At 46.8% G+C, this 22482-nt stretch overlaps 1 protein-coding gene across 1 annotated transcript; it reads right to left on the reverse strand.

Moving 5' to 3' along the window:
* Nucleotides 1-7156: 7156 nt before the first annotated feature.
* LOC117496625 (TBC1 domain family member 15-like) lies at nt 7157-14701 on the reverse strand (the record flags this gene model as incomplete). Its single annotated transcript, XM_034148337.1, is given in 6 exon segments — nt 7157-7726; nt 8046-8132; nt 8269-8385; nt 12263-12360; nt 12691-12790; nt 14601-14701. Coding segments are annotated over 6 exon segments (1073 nt in total), but the record flags the coding sequence as incomplete, so codon positions are not given.
* Between the last annotated feature and the right edge of the window lie 7781 nt (nt 14702-22482).

The raw sequence follows: 22482 nt of genomic DNA on the forward strand, positions 1-22482 counted from the left end.
GAACCAGTGGGTGTACGAGTACCAGGGCTCAGTCTGAGAATGATGCCTCCCTTTATATACTCTCACAGAGGAGAGAGAGGCTCCTCCCACTTCTGCACCCCATCCACCAGCACACACTTTATCTGTTGAAGCACAAACAGAGGGGCGGTCACACTCACTGGATGTGTGTTTGGTACATTTTTGATCTTTAAGATTTTTATGGTTGTTTTTTTTTTCATTGCTATTTTTTGTTTATTTTTATTATAATGTTGTACCCTTTATATACTCCCACAGGAGGGGGGAGAGAGAGGCTCCTCCCTCTTCTGCACCCCGTCGATGAGCACACACTTTATCTGTTGATTCAAATGAAAAGATTCAAAGGTTTTATCCTCATATGCTCAGCAGCTACAGAGTAGAGCAGTAGCTGCTGACCTGAGCTCCTCCAGCAATGCAACATATATACTATTTCTATCCTATTTTATTTGTATTTACTTGCACTATTTTAACTATTTTATCTTGTTGTATTGTGTTGCTCTGTTGGAGGAGCCTGTGACCTCAGATTTTCATTGATATATCTACACTGTAGCTATGTACACATGACAATAAAAGCCTTGAACATTGAACCTATGTAAAAATAAAAAATAGTGCAAAAAGTTAAGAATTTTAGAACTTTCCGTCCCCCAGGTCTCGAGACGCTACCCGCCGAATTTGGAGTCGATCGGATAAAATCCCTAGGAAGAGTTCGTTAAAGTACGGAGGGCGATGAATCGCGTTTTACCAATATCAAATTCAAAATGGCCGACTTCCTGTATGTTTTTTTATACACCTCCAAGAGGCTTTTTGGTTCGTCTCCGCACCCTTGATATACGTAGCGATTTTCGTTCTCTTACGTGAAAGTGGGGGGAGTTTACGTGGGCGTGACTTGCACATTTTTTCACGCAAAGTTCCGGAACCAATTACACATCGCAATTTCCACCAGTCCTGACACGCGTGAAACATTTGCTGAGTTTTCACATATGTTGCGGGGGTCAAAAGTGTGTTCAAAAACAGGGCAAATAAGCATCTCCCACGTCACTGAAGTCGCGAGCCCTACTTACCTTTTGTTTTGTTTTAATTGCAACTTTTCTTTTTCTTTTTTTTAAACAATATCTTTATCGAGTTTTTCATTTTTTTACAAGCACAAACAATGACATCCACAAATACAGATATTAACAATGAGTGAATGAGACATGTACAAATGAGTTGGCAATCCATAACATACAACATTTGACTTCCTAACCAACCAATAGCAGAACACAGAGACACCAAGTAGCAGAACACAGAGACACGGACCAGAGGAAATCAAATAACATGTTATGCTTCTTAATGAATGCTAAGCTACCTTTGCTGCTTTAACCCTTTGATGCAACACATGGGTCATAAGTGACCCGAGTGAGATTTAATTGTAAATATCTTTGCAACAAATTACTAATTACTTAATTTCCAGGTATTCATCAATTCACTTGTTTTTGATCATCACACATTCTTACTTTCATTTTTCCTTTCTTACTTTTTGAATGAAAATGATTTTTGTATCACGACCCTTCTAAGGGACACCATGGGTCAACAATGACCCGTATAGAGAGCCACAGTGACTAAAACCCGGAAGTAAACTCCTTCCGGTTCCTTTGACAAAAACGCAATGCAATCTCTCCATCGGATTTTGGAAAATATCTGGAAATCAGGTCTGTGGTTGAGACGCATTGAAGAGACGGATCACGTTTTGTTCAGCCGGATCATCTCCACATCTCTACCCTACTTTTATAATGTTCTAATCATAAATCTAATGTACAGAAGCTAAATGCTAACGTTATGGTATAAAGGAACTACAGGCGAGTCCAGCAGCACGACTTCAACGTCACGCCAACTTCAGATCCATATTCAAACACACAGATTCTAAATGGTACAAGTTGAAGCGTTTGTTTGAACAGTTAGCAGGAGGCAGGTACTTGCTTTCAAGCAGAACAGGGCAAACTAACTTAGAGGAGTGTTCACGTGTTCGGCGTAATGACGTACAACGTCCTCCACGACTTCTGTAGTCCTATTCAGCCACTTGGTAACAACCATCGTTTCTCAGACACGTGAACTCTTCAGAAATCACCAGAGGGGTCACTGCTGATGGATTTAATGTCCTAGAACAAAACGTGATCCGTCTCTTCAATGTGTCTCAACCACAGACCTTATTTACAGATATCTTCCTAAACCCTATGGAGAGATCCCATTGGCTCTGAGACCAGGGAACAGGAAGTGGTCAAATGCTGACTCACTTCCGGGTTTTAGGACGCGTCACTGTGGCACTCAGTTGTTGAAGCAGGAACAGAGGGGCAGTCACTGGTCAATTTCTACTTTTATCTTTTAATGCTAAGCTACCTTTGGCTCTTTACTTGTAAACAATGTACCTTTTCCCTCTGTCGGACGACTCAAGGGATTCTGATTGTTGATTAGGGTTACGACAGGAAATGGAGACAGACTGATATTAAAGAGTTCTTCCCTCTAGATTGTTCTGTAGGTTTTAGTGCATGTTAATGGTCTGCAGAGGCTAAAATCCCTGTGTTCCCTCCCACACACATCAGCAGGAGAGGACTCTTTAAAGTAGAGACACTACATACTGATATACACCTGAACATCAGCAGGAGAGGACTCTTTAAAGTAGAGACACTACATACTGATATACACCTGAACATCAGCAGGAGAGGACTCTTTAAAGTAGAGACACTACATACTGATATACACCTGAACATCAGCAGGAGAGGACTCTTTAAAGTAGAGACACTACATACTGATATACACCTGAACATCAGCAGGAGAGGACTCTTTAAAGTAGAGACACTACATACTGATATACACCTGAACATCAGCAGAAGAGGACTCTTTAAAGTAGAGACACTACATACTGATATACACCTGAACATCAGCAGGAGAGGACTCTTTAAAGTAGAGACACTACATACTGACATACACCTGAACATCAGCAGGAGAGGACTCTTTAAAGTAGAGACACTACATACTGACATACACCTGAACATCAGCAGGAGAGGACTCTTTAAAGTAGAGACACTACATACTGATATACACCTGAACATCAGCAGGAGAGGACTCTTTAAAGTAGAGACACTACATACTGATATACACCTGAACATCAGCAGGAGAGGACTCTTTAAAGTAGAGACACTACATACCGATATACACCTGAACATCAGCAGGAGAGGACTCTTTAAAGTAGAGACACTACATACTGATATACACCTGAACATCAGCAGGAGAGGACTCTTTAAAGTAGAGACGCTACATACTGACATACACCTGAACATCAGCAGGAGAGGACTCTTTAAAGTAGAGACACTACATACTGATATACACCTGAACATCAGCAGGAGAGGACTCTTTAAAGTAGAGACACTACATACTGATATACACCTGAACATCAGCAGGAGAGGACTCTTTAAAGTAGAGACACTACATACTGATATACACCTGAACATCAGCAGGAGAGGACTCTTTAAAGTAGAGACACTACATACTGATATACACCTGAACATCAGCAGGAGAGGACTCTTTAAAGTAGAGACACTACATACTGATATACACCTGAACATCAGCAGGAGAGGACTCTTTAAAGTAGAGACACTACATACTGATATACGCCTGAACATCAGCAGGAGAGGACTCTTTAAAGTAGAGACACTACATACTGATATACACCTGAACATCAGCAGGAGGACTCTTTAAAGTAGAGACACTACATACTGATATACACCTGAACATCAGCAGGAGAGGACTCTTTAAAGTAGAGACACTACATACTGATATACACCTGAACATCAGCAGGAGAGGACTCTTTAAATAAAAACTGTTTTATGATATGATAATATTAACATAAAGCTTTTATTGAACCTGAGAAACACTTTGTGCGCCGTCATTCACATTTTCAGGTTTTATTTTGCGAATGAAAGCTGTTGTCAGTCTCAGAGGTGTGTGTGTGTGTGTGTATGTGTGTATGTGAGTGTGTGTATGTGTGTCTGAGTGACAGCCCCCACCCCATAAGCTGCAGATGATTTCTGATGAATATCAGCTCTTTCATTTCCTGTCAGACAGGAAATGAAAGAGCTCGGAGGCGACACGCTTTTATCTTCTTCTGCTGGAGAATTACAGGCGGATACAGGTGATACCTGAGGGGGGGGGGGTGAAGAGGAAGAGGAGGATGAAGAGGAGGAAGAAGCAGCTGCAGTGACATTTAGAGACGCTCAGTTTGACATTTCTGCTGAAGAAGAATTTAAATGACTTCCTGTCTCTGATGTGAAACTCATCTTCAGATTACTCTCATCAGAAATAAACAGCACATCGTGAGTGTTTATTTAAATGTATGAATAAATAAATATACTGTTTATATAAATATATCCTATCCGTCTTCTCCTGGTGATTCCTCTGACGTATTTAAACCTCTGTCTTTCTCTCCCTCCTCAGCAGCGGTGTGTTATCGAGTGTTAACAGCCTCTGAGATGTCCAAACGGACCAATCGGAATCGAGTATTCAAACGAGCCGTGTCATACAGATATAAGTCAAATCTACGGAGAGACGACAGCAGAGCGGCTGCTCACGTCATATTAGGAGTTTTCTGCAATAATCCTAATGTTCCTAAAGCTCACTGTGAATACACAATCAATATATACTTCTATATAATGTTCAACATGTTGCATCACTTAATTATATAGACCTATAAACACTGCTATTATAACTATTAACACTTCATATATATATCAATAATAAATATAGACTGGATACTCTTATTATAGACATTTTAAATACATATGATAAATATAGACCTATATACTCTTATTACTATACACACTTAATTAAACAGATATTAATATAAATACAGAGCTGTTTATAATTAAATCCTTTTATTGCAAAACATAAAAGCTGAGATCACAAACCCGGGAGAACTCAATTATTAATAATGAATAATGAATAATAAGCAGAATCATGTCCTCTATTTAAAGGAACGCTTTGGAAATCATTTAATAATGAAATATATAATAACACACGTGTGGCAGGAGGAGCAGTGATCTCTAAATGAATCCATCCAATCAAACAGAGACGTCTCGAGATGTTTCTCCTCCTGCCGCACGTACATTATTATTATAGTGATTTGATGTATGATTACAGAAGAGGATTATGGAGGATCTGGAGTTCTGATTTAAGTGTTTTAACTTGTGGACACATCGAAATTTATTGTTAAAAGAAAAACGGACTTTAATCTGAGAAAGTACTCAGAAGATTTTTTTTTCTCAGAATTCCGATTTTTTTTTCTCAGAATTCCGATTTTTTTTCTCATAATTCCGATTTTTTTTCTCATAATTCCGATTTTTTTCTCAGAATTCCGATTTTTTTTTCTCAGAATTCTGATTCCGACAGAAAAACACTTTTTGACTTTTGTGATCAGATCTCAATTTGTTTCCACACGTCGCTTCCTCCTCTTCCGTAGAGACTAAAGTTGAATTTTGACTTTATTTGATGTAAAATAAAACCCCAGATATTTCGGACTTTTCTCAAAACAAAAAAAACCCAATCCCTGTTGGTCAGATCTAAAAGACAAATGTATGTGTGGCGCTCTTCCTCTTCCGTGTATAATAATATTAAAAAAGTGAATCACATTTGAATCATACATGTCATTCTTGTAACATAGAATATAAAAATCCCTAAATGTAAATCTGCCTCCACCAACAGACCAAGACGTTCCTTTAGAGTAAACATTCAAATGAATAAAATGCTTCACGGGGTTGATCTGATCAGATGGATCCTGGAGCTTTGCGAGGAGTAACTGATTGTTTCTGAGTTATTCAAGCTCTCAATGCAAGGTGCGTCTGAGGGTTATTAAAGCTCTCAATGCAAGGTGCGTCTGAGGGTTATTCAAGCTCTCAATGCAAGGTGCGTCTGAGGGTTATTCAAGCTCTCAATGCAAGGTGCGTCTGAGGGTTATTCAAGCTCTCAATGCAAGGTGCGTCTGAGGGTTATTCAAGCTCTCAATGCAAGGCGCGTCTGAGGGTTATTAAAGCTCTCAATGCAAGGCGCGTCTGAGGGTTATTAAAGCTCTCAATGCAAGGCGCGTCTGAGGGTTATTAAAGCTCCAATGCAAGGTGCGTCTGAGGGTTATTCAAGCTCTCAATGCAAGGTGCGTCTGAGGGTTATTCAAGCTCTCAATGCAAGGTGCGTCTGAGGGTTATTAAAGCTCCAATGCAAGGTGCGTCTGAGGGTTATTCAAGCTCTCAATGCAAGGCGCGTCTGAGGGTTATTAAAGCTCCAATGCAAGGTGCGTCTGAGGGTTATTCAAGCTCTCAATGCAAGGCGCGTCTGAGGGTTATTAAAGCTCCAATGCAAGGCGCGTCTGAGGGTTATTAAAGCTCCAATGCAAGGCGCGTCTGAGGGTTATTAAAGCTCCAATGCAAGGTGCGTCTGAGGGTTATTAAAGCTCTCAATGCAAGGCGCGTCTGAGGGTTATTAAAGCTCTCAATGCAAGGCGCGTCTGAGGGTTATTAAAGCTCCAATGCAAGGCGCGTCTGAGGGTTATTAAAGCTCCAATGCAAGGCGCGTCTGAGGGTTATTAAAGCTCCAATGCAAGGCGCGTCTGAGGGTTATTAAAGCTCCAATGCAAGGCGCGTCTGAGGGTTATTAAAGCTCCAATGCAAGGCGCGTTCGGGCAATCAGTACAAAATAATACAAATAATAATAATAATAAGAATGAGGATGCAGCCACGGGGTAATAATCAGAGCGGTTATTTAAATATCTTCTGAGATTATGAAGCGATGGAGGGTCTATGGCAGGATGTCCCTCCGGTCTCTCCACTCTGACCCGCGAGGATATCTGAGAGGTTTTCTGTAAACACTTTATAATCTCAGATAGTATTTATGTTGTTCTCGTAAATGGGTGATATCGCCGGCTGTAACTTCAGGTATGTCAGAGATTCCCTGGGTTTACCCCCGGAGAGATGAACACTGAAGCAGACCATAATCACGCGTCAGTTATTAAAGCTGAATAATGTCTGAGCGGAGCTTCAGAGACTCGCTCTGCACAAAGAATGAGACACGCTATGGTACAAGAAATTACAAAAATAAGATTCTGAATAATCTGACATCCTTTTTACATCCTGCTCTTCTTCTGTGGTGGTATAGACAGTCCTGCTCTTCTTCTTCTGTGGTGGTATAGACAGTCCTGCTCTTCTTCTTCTGTGGTGGTATAGACAGTCCTGCTCTTCTTCTTCTTCTGTGGTGGTATAGACAGTCCTGCTCTTCTTCTTCTTCTGTGGTGGTATAGACAGTCCTGCTCTTCTTCTTCTGTGGTGGTATAGACAGTCCTGCTCTTCTTCTTCTGTGTGGTACCCTTCTTCTTCTGTGGTGGTATAGACAGTCCTGCTCTTCTTCTTCTGTGGTGGTATAGACAGTCCTGCTCTTCTTCTTCTGTGGTGGTATAGACAGTCCTGCTCTTCTTCTTCTGTGGTGGTATAGACAGTCCTGCTCTTCTGGAGGCAGTGTTTATGATATGAAGGCCGGTGAGCAGCCGTTCTGCGCACTGCTGTCTCTGGAGAGTGGGCTGGAGCAGGCGGCTCCTCTCTGGGGGGTCCTGAGAGCCGGCGGGGGGGCCGGGGGGGGGGACCGGAGGGGGGGCTGGAGGGTCCCAGCCCAGGATGGAGCTGATGGTGGCGGGGAGGTCCTGAGGGAATATACACTTTAAACACGTCTTCTTTCACACAATGTTTTTTTACTATTTCTCAAAATTTCAACTTTTAGATTTTTTATTTTCATAATTTATTTTCAAAATCTCAAAATTCTGAAGTTTATTTCAAAATCAAAACATTCTGACATTTTTTTCAAAATATCAAAATTCTAACTTTATTCTTACATTTTTCCGAAAATTCTGTATTTTTTCCTCAAAAATCGTTATTTCCTGAAAGTCAACATATTGCCTCTTCACTCTGCGCACACAGAGGGCGCTGTGAAACCCAGAAGGTGATCAGTGAAGTTGAACGTACCTTGCAGCTCTTGATCTGCAGACCGATGCCTTCGGCTTTCTGAAGGACCTCTTCTATCTCCAGCTTCATGGAGAGCTCGTTAATGTGCTGCCGAGGAGTCATGACAACAACCTTTAATCACTATTTATTACATAGATAAATATCACGATTTTTACATATTTTTTACATATTTTTAAGATATTTGTCTTGTATATTTTGAATAATGTTTTGGCGGGGAGCTCACCTTGAGGATCTCGTTGAAGCCGTAGTTCTCCTCCATGATCTTCTGCTTCTCTGAGTCCAGGATGGCACAGCACAGCAGCAGGTGGAAGTTCTGACAGGGGAGCCCGGTCCACATCACCTGAGGAGACACACCACAGGTACAGGTGAGCACTCAGGAGGACACACCACAGGTACAGGTGAGCACTCAGGAGGACACACCACAGGTACAGGTGAGCACTCAGGAGGACACACCACAGGTACAGGTGAGCACTCAGGAGGACACACCACAGGTACAGGTACAGATGTGCACTCAGGAGGACACACCACAGGTACAGGTGAGCACTCAGGAGGACACACCACAGGTACAGGTGTGCACTCAGGAGGACACACCACAGGTACAGGTGAGCACTCAGGAGGACACACCACAGGTACAGGTGTGCACTCAGGAGGACACACCACAGGTACAGGTGAGCACTCAGGAGGACACACCACAGGTACAGGTGAGCACTCAGGAGGAACTACAGGTGTGCACTCAGGAGGACACACCAAGGTACAGGTGAGCACTCAGGAGGACCACACCACAGGTACCACCACAGGGTACAGATGTGCACTCGGAGGACACACCACAGGTACAGGTGTGCACTCAGGAGGACACACCACATGTACAGGTAGATGCACTCAGGAGGACACACCACAGGTACAGGTGAGCACTCAGGAGGACACGCCACAGGTACAGGTGTGCACTTCAGGAGGACACACCACAGGTACAGGTGAGCACTCAGGAGGACACACCACAGGTACAGGTGAGCACTCAGGAGGACACAGCACAGGTACAGGTGAGCACTCAGGAGGACACACCACAGGTACAGGTGCAGGTGTGCACTCAGGAGGACACACCACAGGTACAGGTGAGCACTCAGGAGGACACACCACAGGTACAGGTACAGGTACAGGTGTGCACTCAGGAGGACACACCACAGGTACAGGTGTGCACTCAGGAGGACACACCACAGGTACAGGTGAGCACTCAGGAGGACACACCACAGGTACAGGTACAGGTGTGCACTCAGGAGGACACACAACAGTTACAGGTACAGGTGTGCACTCAGGAGGACACACTACAGGTACAGTTGTGGAAGTGTCCAGGTGTGTGGAGGTGTGTGTAAGTGTCCAGGTGTGTGGAGGTGTGTGTAAGTGTCCAGGTGTGTGGAGGTATGTGTAAGTGTCCAGGTGTGTGGAGGTGTGTGCAGGTGTGTGGAGGTGTGTGTAGGTGTGTGGAGGTGTGTGCAGGTGTGTGGAGGTGTGTGCAGGTGTGTGCAGGTGTGTGCAGGTGTGTGCAGGTGTGTGCAGGTGTGTGGAGGTGTGTGGAGGTGTGTGCAGGTGTGTGCAGGTGTGTGGAGGTGTGTGGAGGTGTGTGCAGTTGTGTCCAGGTGTGTGCAAGTGTCCAGGTGTGTGTAGGTGTGTGTAGGTGAGTGTAGGTGTGTCCAGGTGTGTGGAGGTGTGTGCAGGTGTGTGCAGTTGTGTCCAGTTGTGTCTAGGTGTGTGGAGGTGTGTGGAGGTGTGTGGAGGTGTGTGGAGGTGTGTGGAGGTGTGTGGAGTTGTGTCCAGGTGTGTGCAAGTGTCCAGGTGTGTGTAGGTGAGTGTAGGTGTGTGTAGGTGTGTCCAGGTGTGTGGAGGTGTGTGCAGGTGTGTGTAGGTGAGTGGACGTGTGTGTAGGTGTGTGCAGGTGTGTGCAGGTGTGTCCAGGTGTGTCCAGGTGTGTGGAGGTGTGTGCAGTTGTGTCCAGGTGTGTGCAAGTGTGTGGAGGTGTGTGTAAGTGTCCAGGTGTGTGTAGGTGTGTGGAGGTGTGTGCAGGTGTGTCCAGGTGTGTGTAGGTGAGTGGAGGTGTGTGGAGGTGTGTGCAGTTGTGTCCATGTGTGTGGAGGTGTGTGTAAGTGTCCAGGTGTGTGGAGGTGTGTGCAGGTGTGTGTAGGTGTGTGCAGGTGTGTGTAGGTGTGTCCAGGTGTGTGCAGGTGTGTGTAGGTGTGTGTAGGTGTGTCCAGGTGTGTGTCCAGGTGTGTGTAGGTGTGTGCAGGTGTGTGCAGGTGTGTGCAGGTGTCCAGGTGTGTGTAGGTGTGTGCAGGTGTGTGCAAGTGTCCAGGTGTGTGGAGGTGTGTGCAGGTGTGTGCAAGTGTCCAGGTGTGTGGAGGTGTGTGCAGGTGTGTGCACGTGTGTGTAGGTGTGTCCAGGTGTGTCCAGGTGTGTGCAGGTGTGTGCAAGTGTCCAGGTGTGTGGAGGTGTGTGCAGGTGTGTGCAGGTGTGTGCAGTTGTGTCCAGGTGTGTGCAAGTGTCCAGGTGTGTGGAGGTGTGTGCAGGTGTGTGTAAGTGTCCAGGTGTGTGGAGGTGTGTGCAAGTGTCCAGGTGTGTGGAGGTGTGTGCAGGTGTGTGTAAGTGTCCAGGTGTGTGGAGGTGTGTGGAGGTGTGTGGAGGTGTGTCCAGGTGTGTGGAGGTGTGTGGAGGTGTGTGTAAGTGTCCAGGTGTGTGCAGGTGTGTGCAGGTGTGTGGAGGTGTGTGGAGGTGTGTGCAGGTGTGTGTAAGTGTCCAGGTGTGTGGAGGTGTGTGGAGGTGTGTGGAGGTGTGTGGAGGTGTGTGGAGGTGTGTGGAGGTGTGTGGAGGTGTGTGTAAGTGTCCAGGTGTGTGTAGGTGTGTGGAGGTATGTGTAAGTGTCCAGGTGTGTGGAGGTGTGTGCAGGTGTGTGGAGGTGTGTGGAGGTGTGTGGAGGTGTGTGCAAGTGTCCAGGTGTGTGTAGGTGAGTGTAGGTGTGTGTAGGTGTGTCCAGGTGTGTGGAGGTGTGTGCAGGTGTGTGTAGGTGAGTGGACATGTGTGTAGGTATGTGCAGGTGTGTGTAGGTGTGTCCAGGTGTGTGGAGGTGTGTGCAGTTGTGTCCAGGTGTGTGGAGGTGTGTGCAGGTGTGTGCAGTTGTGTCCAGGTGTGTGCAGGTGTGTGGAGGTGTGTGTAAGTGTCCAGGTGTGTGGAGGTGTGTGCAGGTGTGTGGAGGTGTGTGGAGGTGTGTGCAGTTGTGTCCAGGTGTGTGTAAGTGTCCAGGTGTGTGGAGGTGTGTGCAGGTGTGTGTAGGTGTGTCCAGGTGTGTGGAGGTGTGTGCAGGTGTGTGTAGGTATGTCCAGGTGTGTGTAGGTGTGTCCAGGTGTGTGGAGGTGTGTGCAGGTGTGTGGAGGTGTGTCCAGGTGTGTGTAGGTGTGTGTAAGTGTCCAGGTGTGTGTAGGTGTGTCCAGGTGTGTGGAGGTGTGTGCAGTTGTGTCCAGGTGTGTCCAGGTGTGTGTAAGTGTCCAGGTGTGTGGAGGTGTGTGCAGGTGTGTGTAGGTGTGTCCAGGTGTGTGGAGGTGTGTGCAGGTGTGTGTAGGTGTGTCCAGGTGTGTGTAGGTGTGTCCAGGTGTGTGTAGGTGTGTGGAAGTGTCCAGGTGTGTGTAGGTGTGTCCAGGTGTGTGTAGGTATGTGCAGGTGTGTGTAGGTATGTGCAGGTGTGTGTAGGTGTGTCCAGGTGTGTGTAGGTGTGTGTAAGTGTCCAGGTGTGTGTAGGTGTGTCCAGGTGTGTGGAGGTGTGTGCAGTTGTGTCCAGGTGTGTCCAGGTGTGTGTAAGTGTCCAGGTGTGTGGAGGTGTGTGCAGGTGTGTGTAGGTGTGTCCAGGTGTGTGGAGGTGTGTGCAGGTGTGTGTAGGTGTGTCCAGGTGTGTGTAGGTTGTGTCCAGGTGTGTGTAGGTGTGTGGAAGTGTCCAGGTGTGTGTAGGTGTGTCCAGGTGTGTGTAGGTATGTGCAGGTGTGTGTAGGTATGTGCAGGTGTGTGTAGGTGTGTCCAGGTGTGTGGAGGTGTGTCCAGGTGTGTGCAGGTGTGTGTAAGTGTCCAGGTGTGTGGAGGTGTGTGTAAGTGTCCAGGTGTGTGCAGGTGTGTCCAGGTGTGTGGAGGTGTGTCCAGGTGTGTGTAGGTGTATGCCTGGAGCCACCACAGAAGAAGACACTGACCTCCCAGAGCCTGAGGACGTCCTGGAAGCTGAGCTCTCTCTTGAATCTGATCAGCAGCCAGCGGAAACAGAAGTACAGGTAACCCGAGTCCTGAGCCTCTACACACACACACACACACACACACACACACACACACACACACACACACACACACACACACACACACACACACACACACACACACACACACACACACACACACACACACACACACACACACACACACACACACACACACACACACACACACACACACACACACACACACACACACACACACACACACACACACACACACACACACACACACACACACACACACACACACACACACACACACACACACACACACACACACACACACACACTAATAAAACACACTGATAAAACAATACATAATGTAACATAAGAAAATATAAGATAATGACCCAGGTAGTTCCAGAAGGAGAGGTCGAGCAGTCTGAGCAGAGTGCTGAGCTGGATCAGCTGAGTCTTCATACCCTGCATCTGCTCCTCAAAGTTCTGGTGCTGCAACACACACACACACACACACGATTATCTCTGAGTATATACATGATAAAAGTTTTATAATGTTTCAATACAAACAATTTTCAAAGTCTCTACACGTGTATGATAAAGTGAACTGTCTCTTTTATGGCGCATTTCCATTGCAGCGCGTAGCTCGCTTTAAGGTGCCGTGTCGTGCCGTCCCCTTTTTTGGTTGTGCTTCCACTAGGCCTCGTTCCGGCGCGGCACGGCGCGGGGCCACTTTTTCCCCTCTTTTCTGGCCCTAGAAAATTGTGGTTCTATCGGGGCCAACAAACAGGGCTGAGTCGGGCTGAGTATGCTAAACTAGAGAGAGGAGCGCTGGCAAGAGGGCTAGAACTACAACAAGATGGACATATTTGACCGTGATTTAATTGTAATACACGTTTCAAAATGATGCCGAAGTAACAACATACTGATACCGGTTAGTAAAAACCATGAATTAATGCTTTGTCAAGTCTGCAGACAGACGGCAGGCGAAACACCTTTTAAAATGCGTGTTTTTCTAGATGGAGATTGGCTAAGCTAACGCAGTATATGCCCCGACCGTCCACACTCACAACAACGGCCTATACAGACATAAATAAAGCAGCGACTGTATTCACCATGACACAGGCAGTCTGTGGTTTGTACTTGTTTAACTTTTGTCGAGTTTCTGATCATATATAAGGAGCTGTGAGCTCTGAGTGCTAACAGCTAACGGCTGTGTTGTGTTTCTGGAGTTCTCATTGAAGATGACGTCACGGCTCCGCCTACACTGCGTTACTATAGTAACTACCCCAGTTCCTAAACTGTAATGGATGCGCAGCATGAAGTGAGTCGGCCCTGTTAAGGCCCAACGCGGCCAAGCCGTACCGAGCCGTACCGAGTGTGGCCGAGGCCGACCGTGTAGTGGAAATGCGCCATAAAAGGTCTCCTATCATGCAAAATGCACTTTTTGATGTCTTTTCTACATCACCATGTGTCCCCGGTGTGTCAGGAGACTCACTAAGTGATGTCTCCTCTACATCACCATGTGTCCCCGTGTGTCAGGAGACTCACAAAGTGATGTCTTCTCTACATCACTGTGTGTCCCCGGTGTGTCAGGAGACTCTCAAAGTGTCAGGAAATAAACCCCTCTCTCTTCTCCTCCGTACCCACATCTCTAAAAACGGGGGAACAATGGAGCTGATCCAGATTTGCTGCGTCATGACCACATTACTCAAATGTGGGCGGGCTTTACACCCACGGGCCAATCAGAAACGTTGCTGTATCAGAAACTCATCCACTCAGCACCCTCCTCCTTTTAGATTTCTCTGAACAGAAACTGGACGTTTAAAGACTGCAGTCTCACTGTCGTGGCGTCCTTCCTTATTTTTCTATCAAGCCACTAGACGCCTTAAACAGAAATGTTTGACTTGGTTTCTTTCCTTTATCTTTGTGTTACTCACAGTTGAAGAGTTGCTTGGCCTCCGATGGTTTGGATGATATTGTGCGATGGGTTTGCTCAAAATAAAATAACAAACTTTTACACATGCAACAAAGAAGAGAGGCCTTTACAATGTTCAAAACAAACAGGCACAACTCAAATCAAATAACAAACAACTCTTTATTTCTTTGTTAAGGCTTATATAACTTGATAACTTAAAGGGTAATTGAACGGTTAAAAACTGAGTCTTTCTGACAGGTTGCCCATCTCTGTCTCTTAAGAGGAGGCACCGTGGGAGTTGTAGTCTTTTATACTCAGTTGACTACAGACGTCATGATTAGGTGGCCTTTCTTATAGAAACTAAATACTGGCTCTAACACTCACCATCTGATCCATGAAGGAGACGAAACACCAGAAGGCGTCCACCTCGTTCTCCATCACGTAGAGGACAGGAGACAGCAGGTCGCTCATCCCCTGCACGTAGCCTGAGGACACACACACACACTTATAAATACACAATACACACAGCTGAGGGCACACACACCACTACTTAATACACAATTTAGTTTAGTGGATATTACAATAATGTAAACAAACGAGTCAAAACAAGGAAACTATTTAATCACAATTATTAACATGATCATTATAAATGAATGACATATTTTGATTGGCTAAAAAATGTACGTTAAAAAGGAGGTCCATAACAATGCTAGTGATATTCCACAATTCTCAATTCCAAATGCTAACAGCTAACTTTATAAATTATAATTCACGTTCGCCCAATAATCATTTATACTGAACAGTGCCTGAATGCATCTTAATGTAACTCTATGGAACCTTACTTCACCAGCTGCTAACTGCTAACTACTGACAGCTACTACTAACAGATAATTACTAACAGCTAACTGAATACAGTTAACTACTAACAACTAACAGCTAACTGCCAACTATTAACAGCTACTACTAACAGCTAACTGAATACCGCTAACAGCTATTACTAACAGCTAACTGAATACAGCTAACAGCTACTACTCACAGATAACTACTAACAGCTAACTGAATACAGTTAACTAAGAACTAACAGCTAAATGCTAAGAACTAACAGCTAACGACTAACAGCTACTACTAACAGCTAACTGAATACAGCTAACTAGTAACAGCTACTACTAACAACTTAATACAGCGAACTACTAACAGCTACTACTAACAGCTAACTACTAACAGCTACTGAATACAGCTAACTACTAACAGATAACTGAATACAGTTAACTATTAACAACTAAAAGCTAACTGAATACAGCTAACTAGTGTAAGCATTGGGTTGGAGGTCATGTGTTGTGAGCATGCGCAGTCGGGGCTAGAGTGGTGGTGACATGTGTGTGACTCGACGTTAATAAACGGAGGCATCTGTGACGCTCCAAAAAGTACTAAGTTCCTGAGTTCTTGTTACACAGAAGTATTCTTGAAGCCTTAACACCTCGGACGTTACATTGGTGGCAGCGGTATCGGAGTGTGTTTTATCTGCTCTTGGATTTTTCTTTTCTGTGGACAATTACTGGACTTTCTGGTCGGCTCTGCTGGCTAGCTGTGCTAACGGTGCTAGCGTCGAAGCGTCATGTTCGGAGGAATGAAGGGAGACGGCGATATGGAAGACGATTATAACGGATGTACTGGTGCTTGGACTGGTTCTGTGAGTAGTGATATTAGAGTGGAGCTGCCGCCGATGTTTAGGGGCGACGGCCAGAGGCAGTTCGCTACGTGGATAAGACAGTTTGAAGCCGCTGTTCGTGCTCAGACGAGGGGTGCGAGGGGCACGAGCTACGCAGCTACCTTGCTGAACATTCTACCTACCAGACTGGACAGTGCAGCTTTCCTACTGTGGGACAGTTTACCGGCAGATGTGCAGGGTGATTACGAACGTGTGAAGGAGAAGCTGGCGGCAGCTTTTGGCCAGAGACAGTTCCTGCTTTATTTCCAGACGTGTGTATCTGCACGGCCCCGCCAGGCGAACGAGTGTTTGGAGGTGTATGCGGCGGACATTTCCAGACTCGTGGCTGAGGCGTTTCCCGATTATGACCGCGCTGCAGTAAATGGTGAGAAATTCAGACGTTTTTTGGCTGGCCTTGATCCTGCACTTCAAGCAAAATGCCATGAACAGGGGGCGACTGATATGGAGGAGGCGTTGATAATTGCTGGGCGTTGTGAGCGGGCCAGGCAGGCAATGAGGTCGAACACGCCTGGTTTGCCCTACTGTCCTCCGCATCCTGCTGTTGTTGCAGCCCTAAATTCACCGTCGGCTGGTGTTTTCGACTGTAAGGCTAATACCACGGATAAGCTCATAAATGTGGTTGAACGCCTCACCTTGAAGGTGGACAACTTACAGACTGAGGTAAAAGGCTTGAGAGCGCATAACCGTGGAGCTGAGAATGGCAGAGGGAGCTCCGCCTTGACCTGGGATCGTCAGCAGGACCAAGTGGAGCAGAGGGTGCACCGGCGTGCCTGCCACTGTGACTGTGGCGGGTTTGGTTGCAGATCTACCACCGGTGATTCCCACAGGGACGACCGCAGCAGGGGCCGTTCTCCTCAGCGCAGACCGCAGGATGGTTTTGGTGCCAGGGAATGGTCTCCACGTGAGCGGGGAACCCGAGACACCTCTGCGGACTTCTCACCGCGACGACCGGGCAGCGATGTCCCGCAAGGACCACACAGCCCTGGGGAACGTCAGCCAGGGCGTGGAGTGAGGTTTTTGTCTCCCTCTCGGCGGTCACCATCTCCATCCTCACACGGACGGCTGCAGGGAAACTTCCAGTGACTGGCGTCGAGACCCAGATGCCGGTTTCACCACTACAGGGTCAAATGGACTATTCTGCTGGGAAAGCGCCTGCTCGTGCATTGGACTCTTGTTCTGTGGGTGAGTCTAAGCCCACAGCCTATGTTAGAGGACTTGTTGAGGGTGTTGATGTTACTGTTTTGATTGACTCTGGGTCCAATGTTTCACTTATTTCTGAGGACTTCAGAATGTCCACGTCTGCCTTACGTAAACGTGTGCTAAATACCCAGTACACTTTTTCACGCACAGTAAATGGTCAATTGTTGGACACTCTGGGTACTGTGACTCTTCCCATACAGTTGGGGGGCAAACATTGGGAGCAGGCTGTGCATGTAGTGCGAGGGGCAACACAAGCTATTCTGCTGGGGTTTGATTTCATGTTGCAGGCTCGAGCTGTTATGGATGTTGGTCGTGGTCTGCTTCACCTGGGGGATGTTGATATTCCTCTCATGCATGCCACAGATTTCATACCAGAATGTTGTTACATCTCTATGTCTGTTGATGCTATTATTCCCCCTTTCAGTGAAATGATTGTCCCAGTTAATGTGAATTTTCCCCGTACTGCTGGTCTGCCCATTGACTCTTTCTTAGGCTACCTGGAGCCTGAGGTGCGTGATAACGTGGGACTTGTGATTGCACGTACAGTTGCACCGGTGAAGAATGGATGCACTGTGGCAAGGCTGCTCAACCCGACAGAGAAGGAGTTAAAGCTGCACACCGGTTCCCATTTAGGTGTGTTGCACCATGTTAAGGACTGTGATCTACTCACCCCCGCTGAGGTTTTCCCCTCTCAGCAGGGGGCTACCCCTCTGCCGGATGTGGCTGGTTTCCCGTTGTCTGCTGAACAGAGACTGCAGCTGCAGGCCTTGATGGGGAAACACCAAGGGGTGTTCGGCTCTGGGAAGGGCAGAACAGGAAACACCGGTCTGATCAAACACCGCATACAGACAGGTGATCATTCCCCGGTCAAGCGTCGGGCCTACCGTACTTCGCCAGAAAAACGGAAGGAGATAGGCAGACAGGTTCAGCGCCTGTTGGAGGATGACATAATTGAAGAGAGTTGTAGCCCGTGGTCCGCCCCAGTGGTCCTCGTCAGGAAAAAGAACAACACATGGCGATTCTGCGTGGATTACAGGGGACTCAACTCTGTGACAATAAAGGATTCTCATCCACTGCCACGGGTGGATGACACATTGGACGCATTGGCGGGGGCCTCCTGGTTCAGCACCTTGGACTTTTCTGACGGTTACTGGCAGGTGGAAATGGCTGAGGAGGACCGCGAAAAGACAGCATTCACCACTGGCCAGGGCCTATACCAGTTCAAATCCATGCCTATGGGTCTAACCAATGCACCCGCTACCTTCCAGAGGGTTATGGAGCTGGTGTTAAGGGGGCTGCCATGGCACATCTGCATGGTGTATCTTGACGATATACTAATTTACAGTAGTTCGTTTGAGGCCCACATGTCTGCTTTGGAGGAGGTCTTCATTCGGATTGGGGCAGCTGGGCTTAGATTGAACGCCAGGAAGTGCCATCTTGCCCGTGATCATGTGGTATTCCTTGGTCACGTCGTCTCCGCCGGGGGGCTTCGTCCTGACCCCCGTAACACAGATAAGGTGAAGACTTGGCCAGTTCCACGGTCCGCTACAGAGGTGCGTGCTTTTCTGGGTCTCTGCTCTTATTATAGGAGGTTTGTGAGGAGTTTTGCCCAGCGTGCTGCCCCCCTCAACCATCTGACAGGGAAGGATGTCCCTTTTCAGTGGACGGCGGATTGCCAGGGGGCATTTGAGTTTTTGCGGGATGGTCTTTGTGCCGAACCTATCATGTGTCACCCGGACTTCACCAAGAGTTTCGTGCTGGGTACAGATGCTTCGCAGATTGCTGTGGGGGCTGTGCTGTCACAAGAAGTGGATGGCCTGGAGAGAGTGGTGGCCTACGCTAGTCGCTCCCTCACAGCAGCTGAACGGCGTTGGTCCTACGACAGGGAGCTGTGGGCGATAGTGTGGGCAGTGCGTAATTTCAGGCATTACTTGGGTCTTCTCCCCTTCACAATTATCACAGATCATCAACCTTTGTTGGGTCTGCGACGACTTCAGGTTGACAATGACAGGACGGGGCGTCGTAGCCGTTGGGCTCTGGAGCTGGACCCATACGACTGGATGATTGTGCACAAGAGTGGGGCCAAACACACAAATGCAGATGCCCTTTCACGCAGGCCTGACACCACTGAAGCTTTGGAGAACTCAGGCAGTCTCGATGCCACATCCGCTCCCTTGAATACAATTCTCCCTGGCGCTGGGGACAGTGGTCCTAGTGATGTGTGTGCTGTGGGCACTCCTGCCACGGCCCAAGCCCAGGGACCGATTTCAGGACCTCCTTCTCCTGACTCAGGGTCTTCAGTGGACCAGACCCTAATCTTCACTCTGTCACATGATGGCTCCGGTATTAGGGAGCTCCAGCAAAAGGATGCAGACATCGGACAAGTTTTGGCCTGGCTGGAGCATGGCCAACGGCCCCCTAGATGGAGGTTAAAAGATGCTAGTCGGGGTGTGAAGAGACTTTGGCATGAGTTTCCCCGGCTGACTTTTGTGGAGGGACTTTTATGTAGAGTTGTTTGGCTGTCTGAGGCAGGGCAGTCTACTCAGGTTGTTGTTCCTGCTGTCTTAGTTCCAGAGGTCCTGGGACACTTGCATGGTGCTCCACTGACTGCTCACCTGGCGTATGATCGCGTTTTGGCACGCGCAAGAAGTGTGTGCTATTGGGCCTCCATGCACAGTGACATTCGTTCGTGGTGTGACCAATGTTATGCCTGTCAGAGAAGGAAGTCCCCGGTGCCTAAACACCATGCCCCCATGAGAACTTCACATGCAGTTAGACCTTTCCAGCGGGTGGCGGCTGACATACTGGAGTTGCCGGTCACATCAAAAGGCAACCGGTATGTGTTGGTTGTTGAGGACTATTTCACAAAATTTGTAAATCTGTATGCCATCCCCGATCAAAAAGCCCCGACGGTCGCGGAGTGTCTCTTCCAGAACTACATCTTGGAGCATGGGGTAATGGAAACTCTGCACACTGATATGGGCAGACAATTCGAATCAGATGTTGTGAGGCATTTGTGCGGCGTGTTAGGTGTGAAGAAGACGCACACCACGCCTTACAATCCGAAGTCTGATGGCATGGTAGAGAGGTTTAATAGGACACTTATCGATCAGTTGGCGAAATCTCTTCTATCATGTGAGGGGGAGTGGGACTCTTTTCTGTCACAGGTCGCATTTGCGTACAATACCAGTGTACATTCCAGCACAGGCTTCACGCCGTATTTTCTCACGCATGGCAGGGAGGCCAGGACTCCTGTGGATGTGTTACTGGGTCCAAGCGGGATGATCTGGTGCAGGGTCCCCGGGAAGACTTTGCTGGTTCCCTTCTCAGACGCTTGGACACGGCGTTTGATCAGACAAGGGATAACAATTTTGCTGCAAGCAGCAAACAGAAGTCGTACTATGACGCCAGAGTGAGGCACGACCCGTATGAAGTCGGGGATTTGGTGTGGTTAAATGATCCCACTGAGAGCCGCCGTAAACTGGCTCCCCACTGGAAGGGGCCTTATCTGGTGCAGAGGCGAATGGATAGGGGTGATGAAGTGGGGGTCACGTACCAACTAAGTAGCCCATTTGGGGATGAAGCCTCTCTCCAAACTGTCCATTACGACAGACTACGGCGATACAACCTGCCGGTAGCCTTTCCCTTGGAGGGACCATCAAGGTCTCTCTTACACCTTTCTCAGCCTCTTCCGTTGCAAGATGCAGTCTCCCCACAGAGCTCTGGACGCTTGAGGTTTTCCGATGGGGAAAGTGGCTGTGATCTTGGGCCGGGTTCTGGGGCTGGTGATTCCCCTGAGCTCGAACAAGCCGCACCGACGGTGTCCCGGGCTGGGAGGTTAGCGCGGCCTCCTGTCCGATTTTTGGACTTTGTTATGGGCTGAATGACTGGTGGTTACATGCAAGTGTGATTATTTTCTCCTGTGTATTCTATGCTGCATAATTGGTTTTTTTCATGTTTCGAGTGTGCAGGACAGGGGAATAGGTTATGTCATACCTAGTTTGATGTTTTATTTGGGCTGTGGATGTGTTTTGTTTGTCATTGTTTTTATTCAAAGATTTTTTTTTCAAATGTACGTCATGCCTGCATGTATTATTCTGCGGGGTAGTGTGTGGTTTGTTATGTTTTTGGGGTTTTTCGTGGTTGTATTGTTTTTTTATGTTTTGTTGTGTTTTCACCATGTGTGTGGAAATGGGGACATTTCTTTCAGTAAGGGGGGACGCATGTAAGCATTGGGTTGGAGGTCATGTGTTGTGAGCATGCGCAGTCGGGGCTAGAGTGGTGGTGACATGTGTGTGACTCGACGTTAATAAACGGAGGCATCTGTGACGCTCCAAAAAGTACTAAGTTCCTGAGTTCTTGTTACACAGAAGTATTCTTGAAGCCTTAACACCTCGGACGTTACACTAGTAACAGCTACTACCAACAACTTAATACAGCTAACTACTAACAGCTAACAACTAACAGCTACTACTCACAAATAACTACTAACAGCTAACTGAATACAGCTAACTAGTAACAGCTACTACCAACAACTTAATACAGCTAACTACTAACGGCTAACAACCAACAGCTACTACTCACAAATAACAACTAACAGCTAACTGCTAAGAACTAACAGCTAACGACTAACAGCTACTACTAACAGCTAACTGAATACAGCTAACTGCTAAGAACTAACAGCTAACGACTAACAGCTACTACTAACAGCTAACTGAATACAGTTAACTACCAACAACTAACTGCTAAGAACTAACAGCTAACGACTAACAGCTACTACTAACAGCTAACTGAATACAGCTACTACTAACAACTTAATACAGCGAACTACTAACAGCTAACTACTAACAGCTACTACTAACAGCTAACTACTAACTGAATACAGCTTACTACTAACAGCTACTGAATACAGCTAACTACTAACAGATAATTGAATACAGTTAACTACTAACAACTAACTAGTAACAGCTACTACTAACAACTTAATACAGCTAACTACTAACAGCTACTACTGAATACAGCCAACTACGAACAGCTAACTGAATACAGCTAACTACAGAGAGATACTACTAACAACTAACTTCTAATAGCTAACTGATTACAGCTAACTACAAACAGCTAACTGACTACATCTAACTAGTAACAGCTGCTACTAACAGCTAACTGACTACATCTAACTAGTAACAGCTACTACTAACAGCTAACTGACTACATCTAACTAGTAACAGCTACTACTAACAGCGAACTGAATACAGCTAACTCAGGGCTGCCAACCTTTGAGTTCAGCTTGGAGTGAGATTCTTTTTTGGTGAACCGAAAAAAGAAACGTTCATGTGT

Source organism: Trematomus bernacchii, unplaced genomic scaffold (genome assembly GCF_902827165.1).
Source record: "Trematomus bernacchii unplaced genomic scaffold, fTreBer1.1, whole genome shotgun sequence".
In the NCBI taxonomy this organism is placed as follows: domain Eukaryota; kingdom Metazoa; phylum Chordata; class Actinopteri; order Perciformes; family Nototheniidae; genus Trematomus; species Trematomus bernacchii.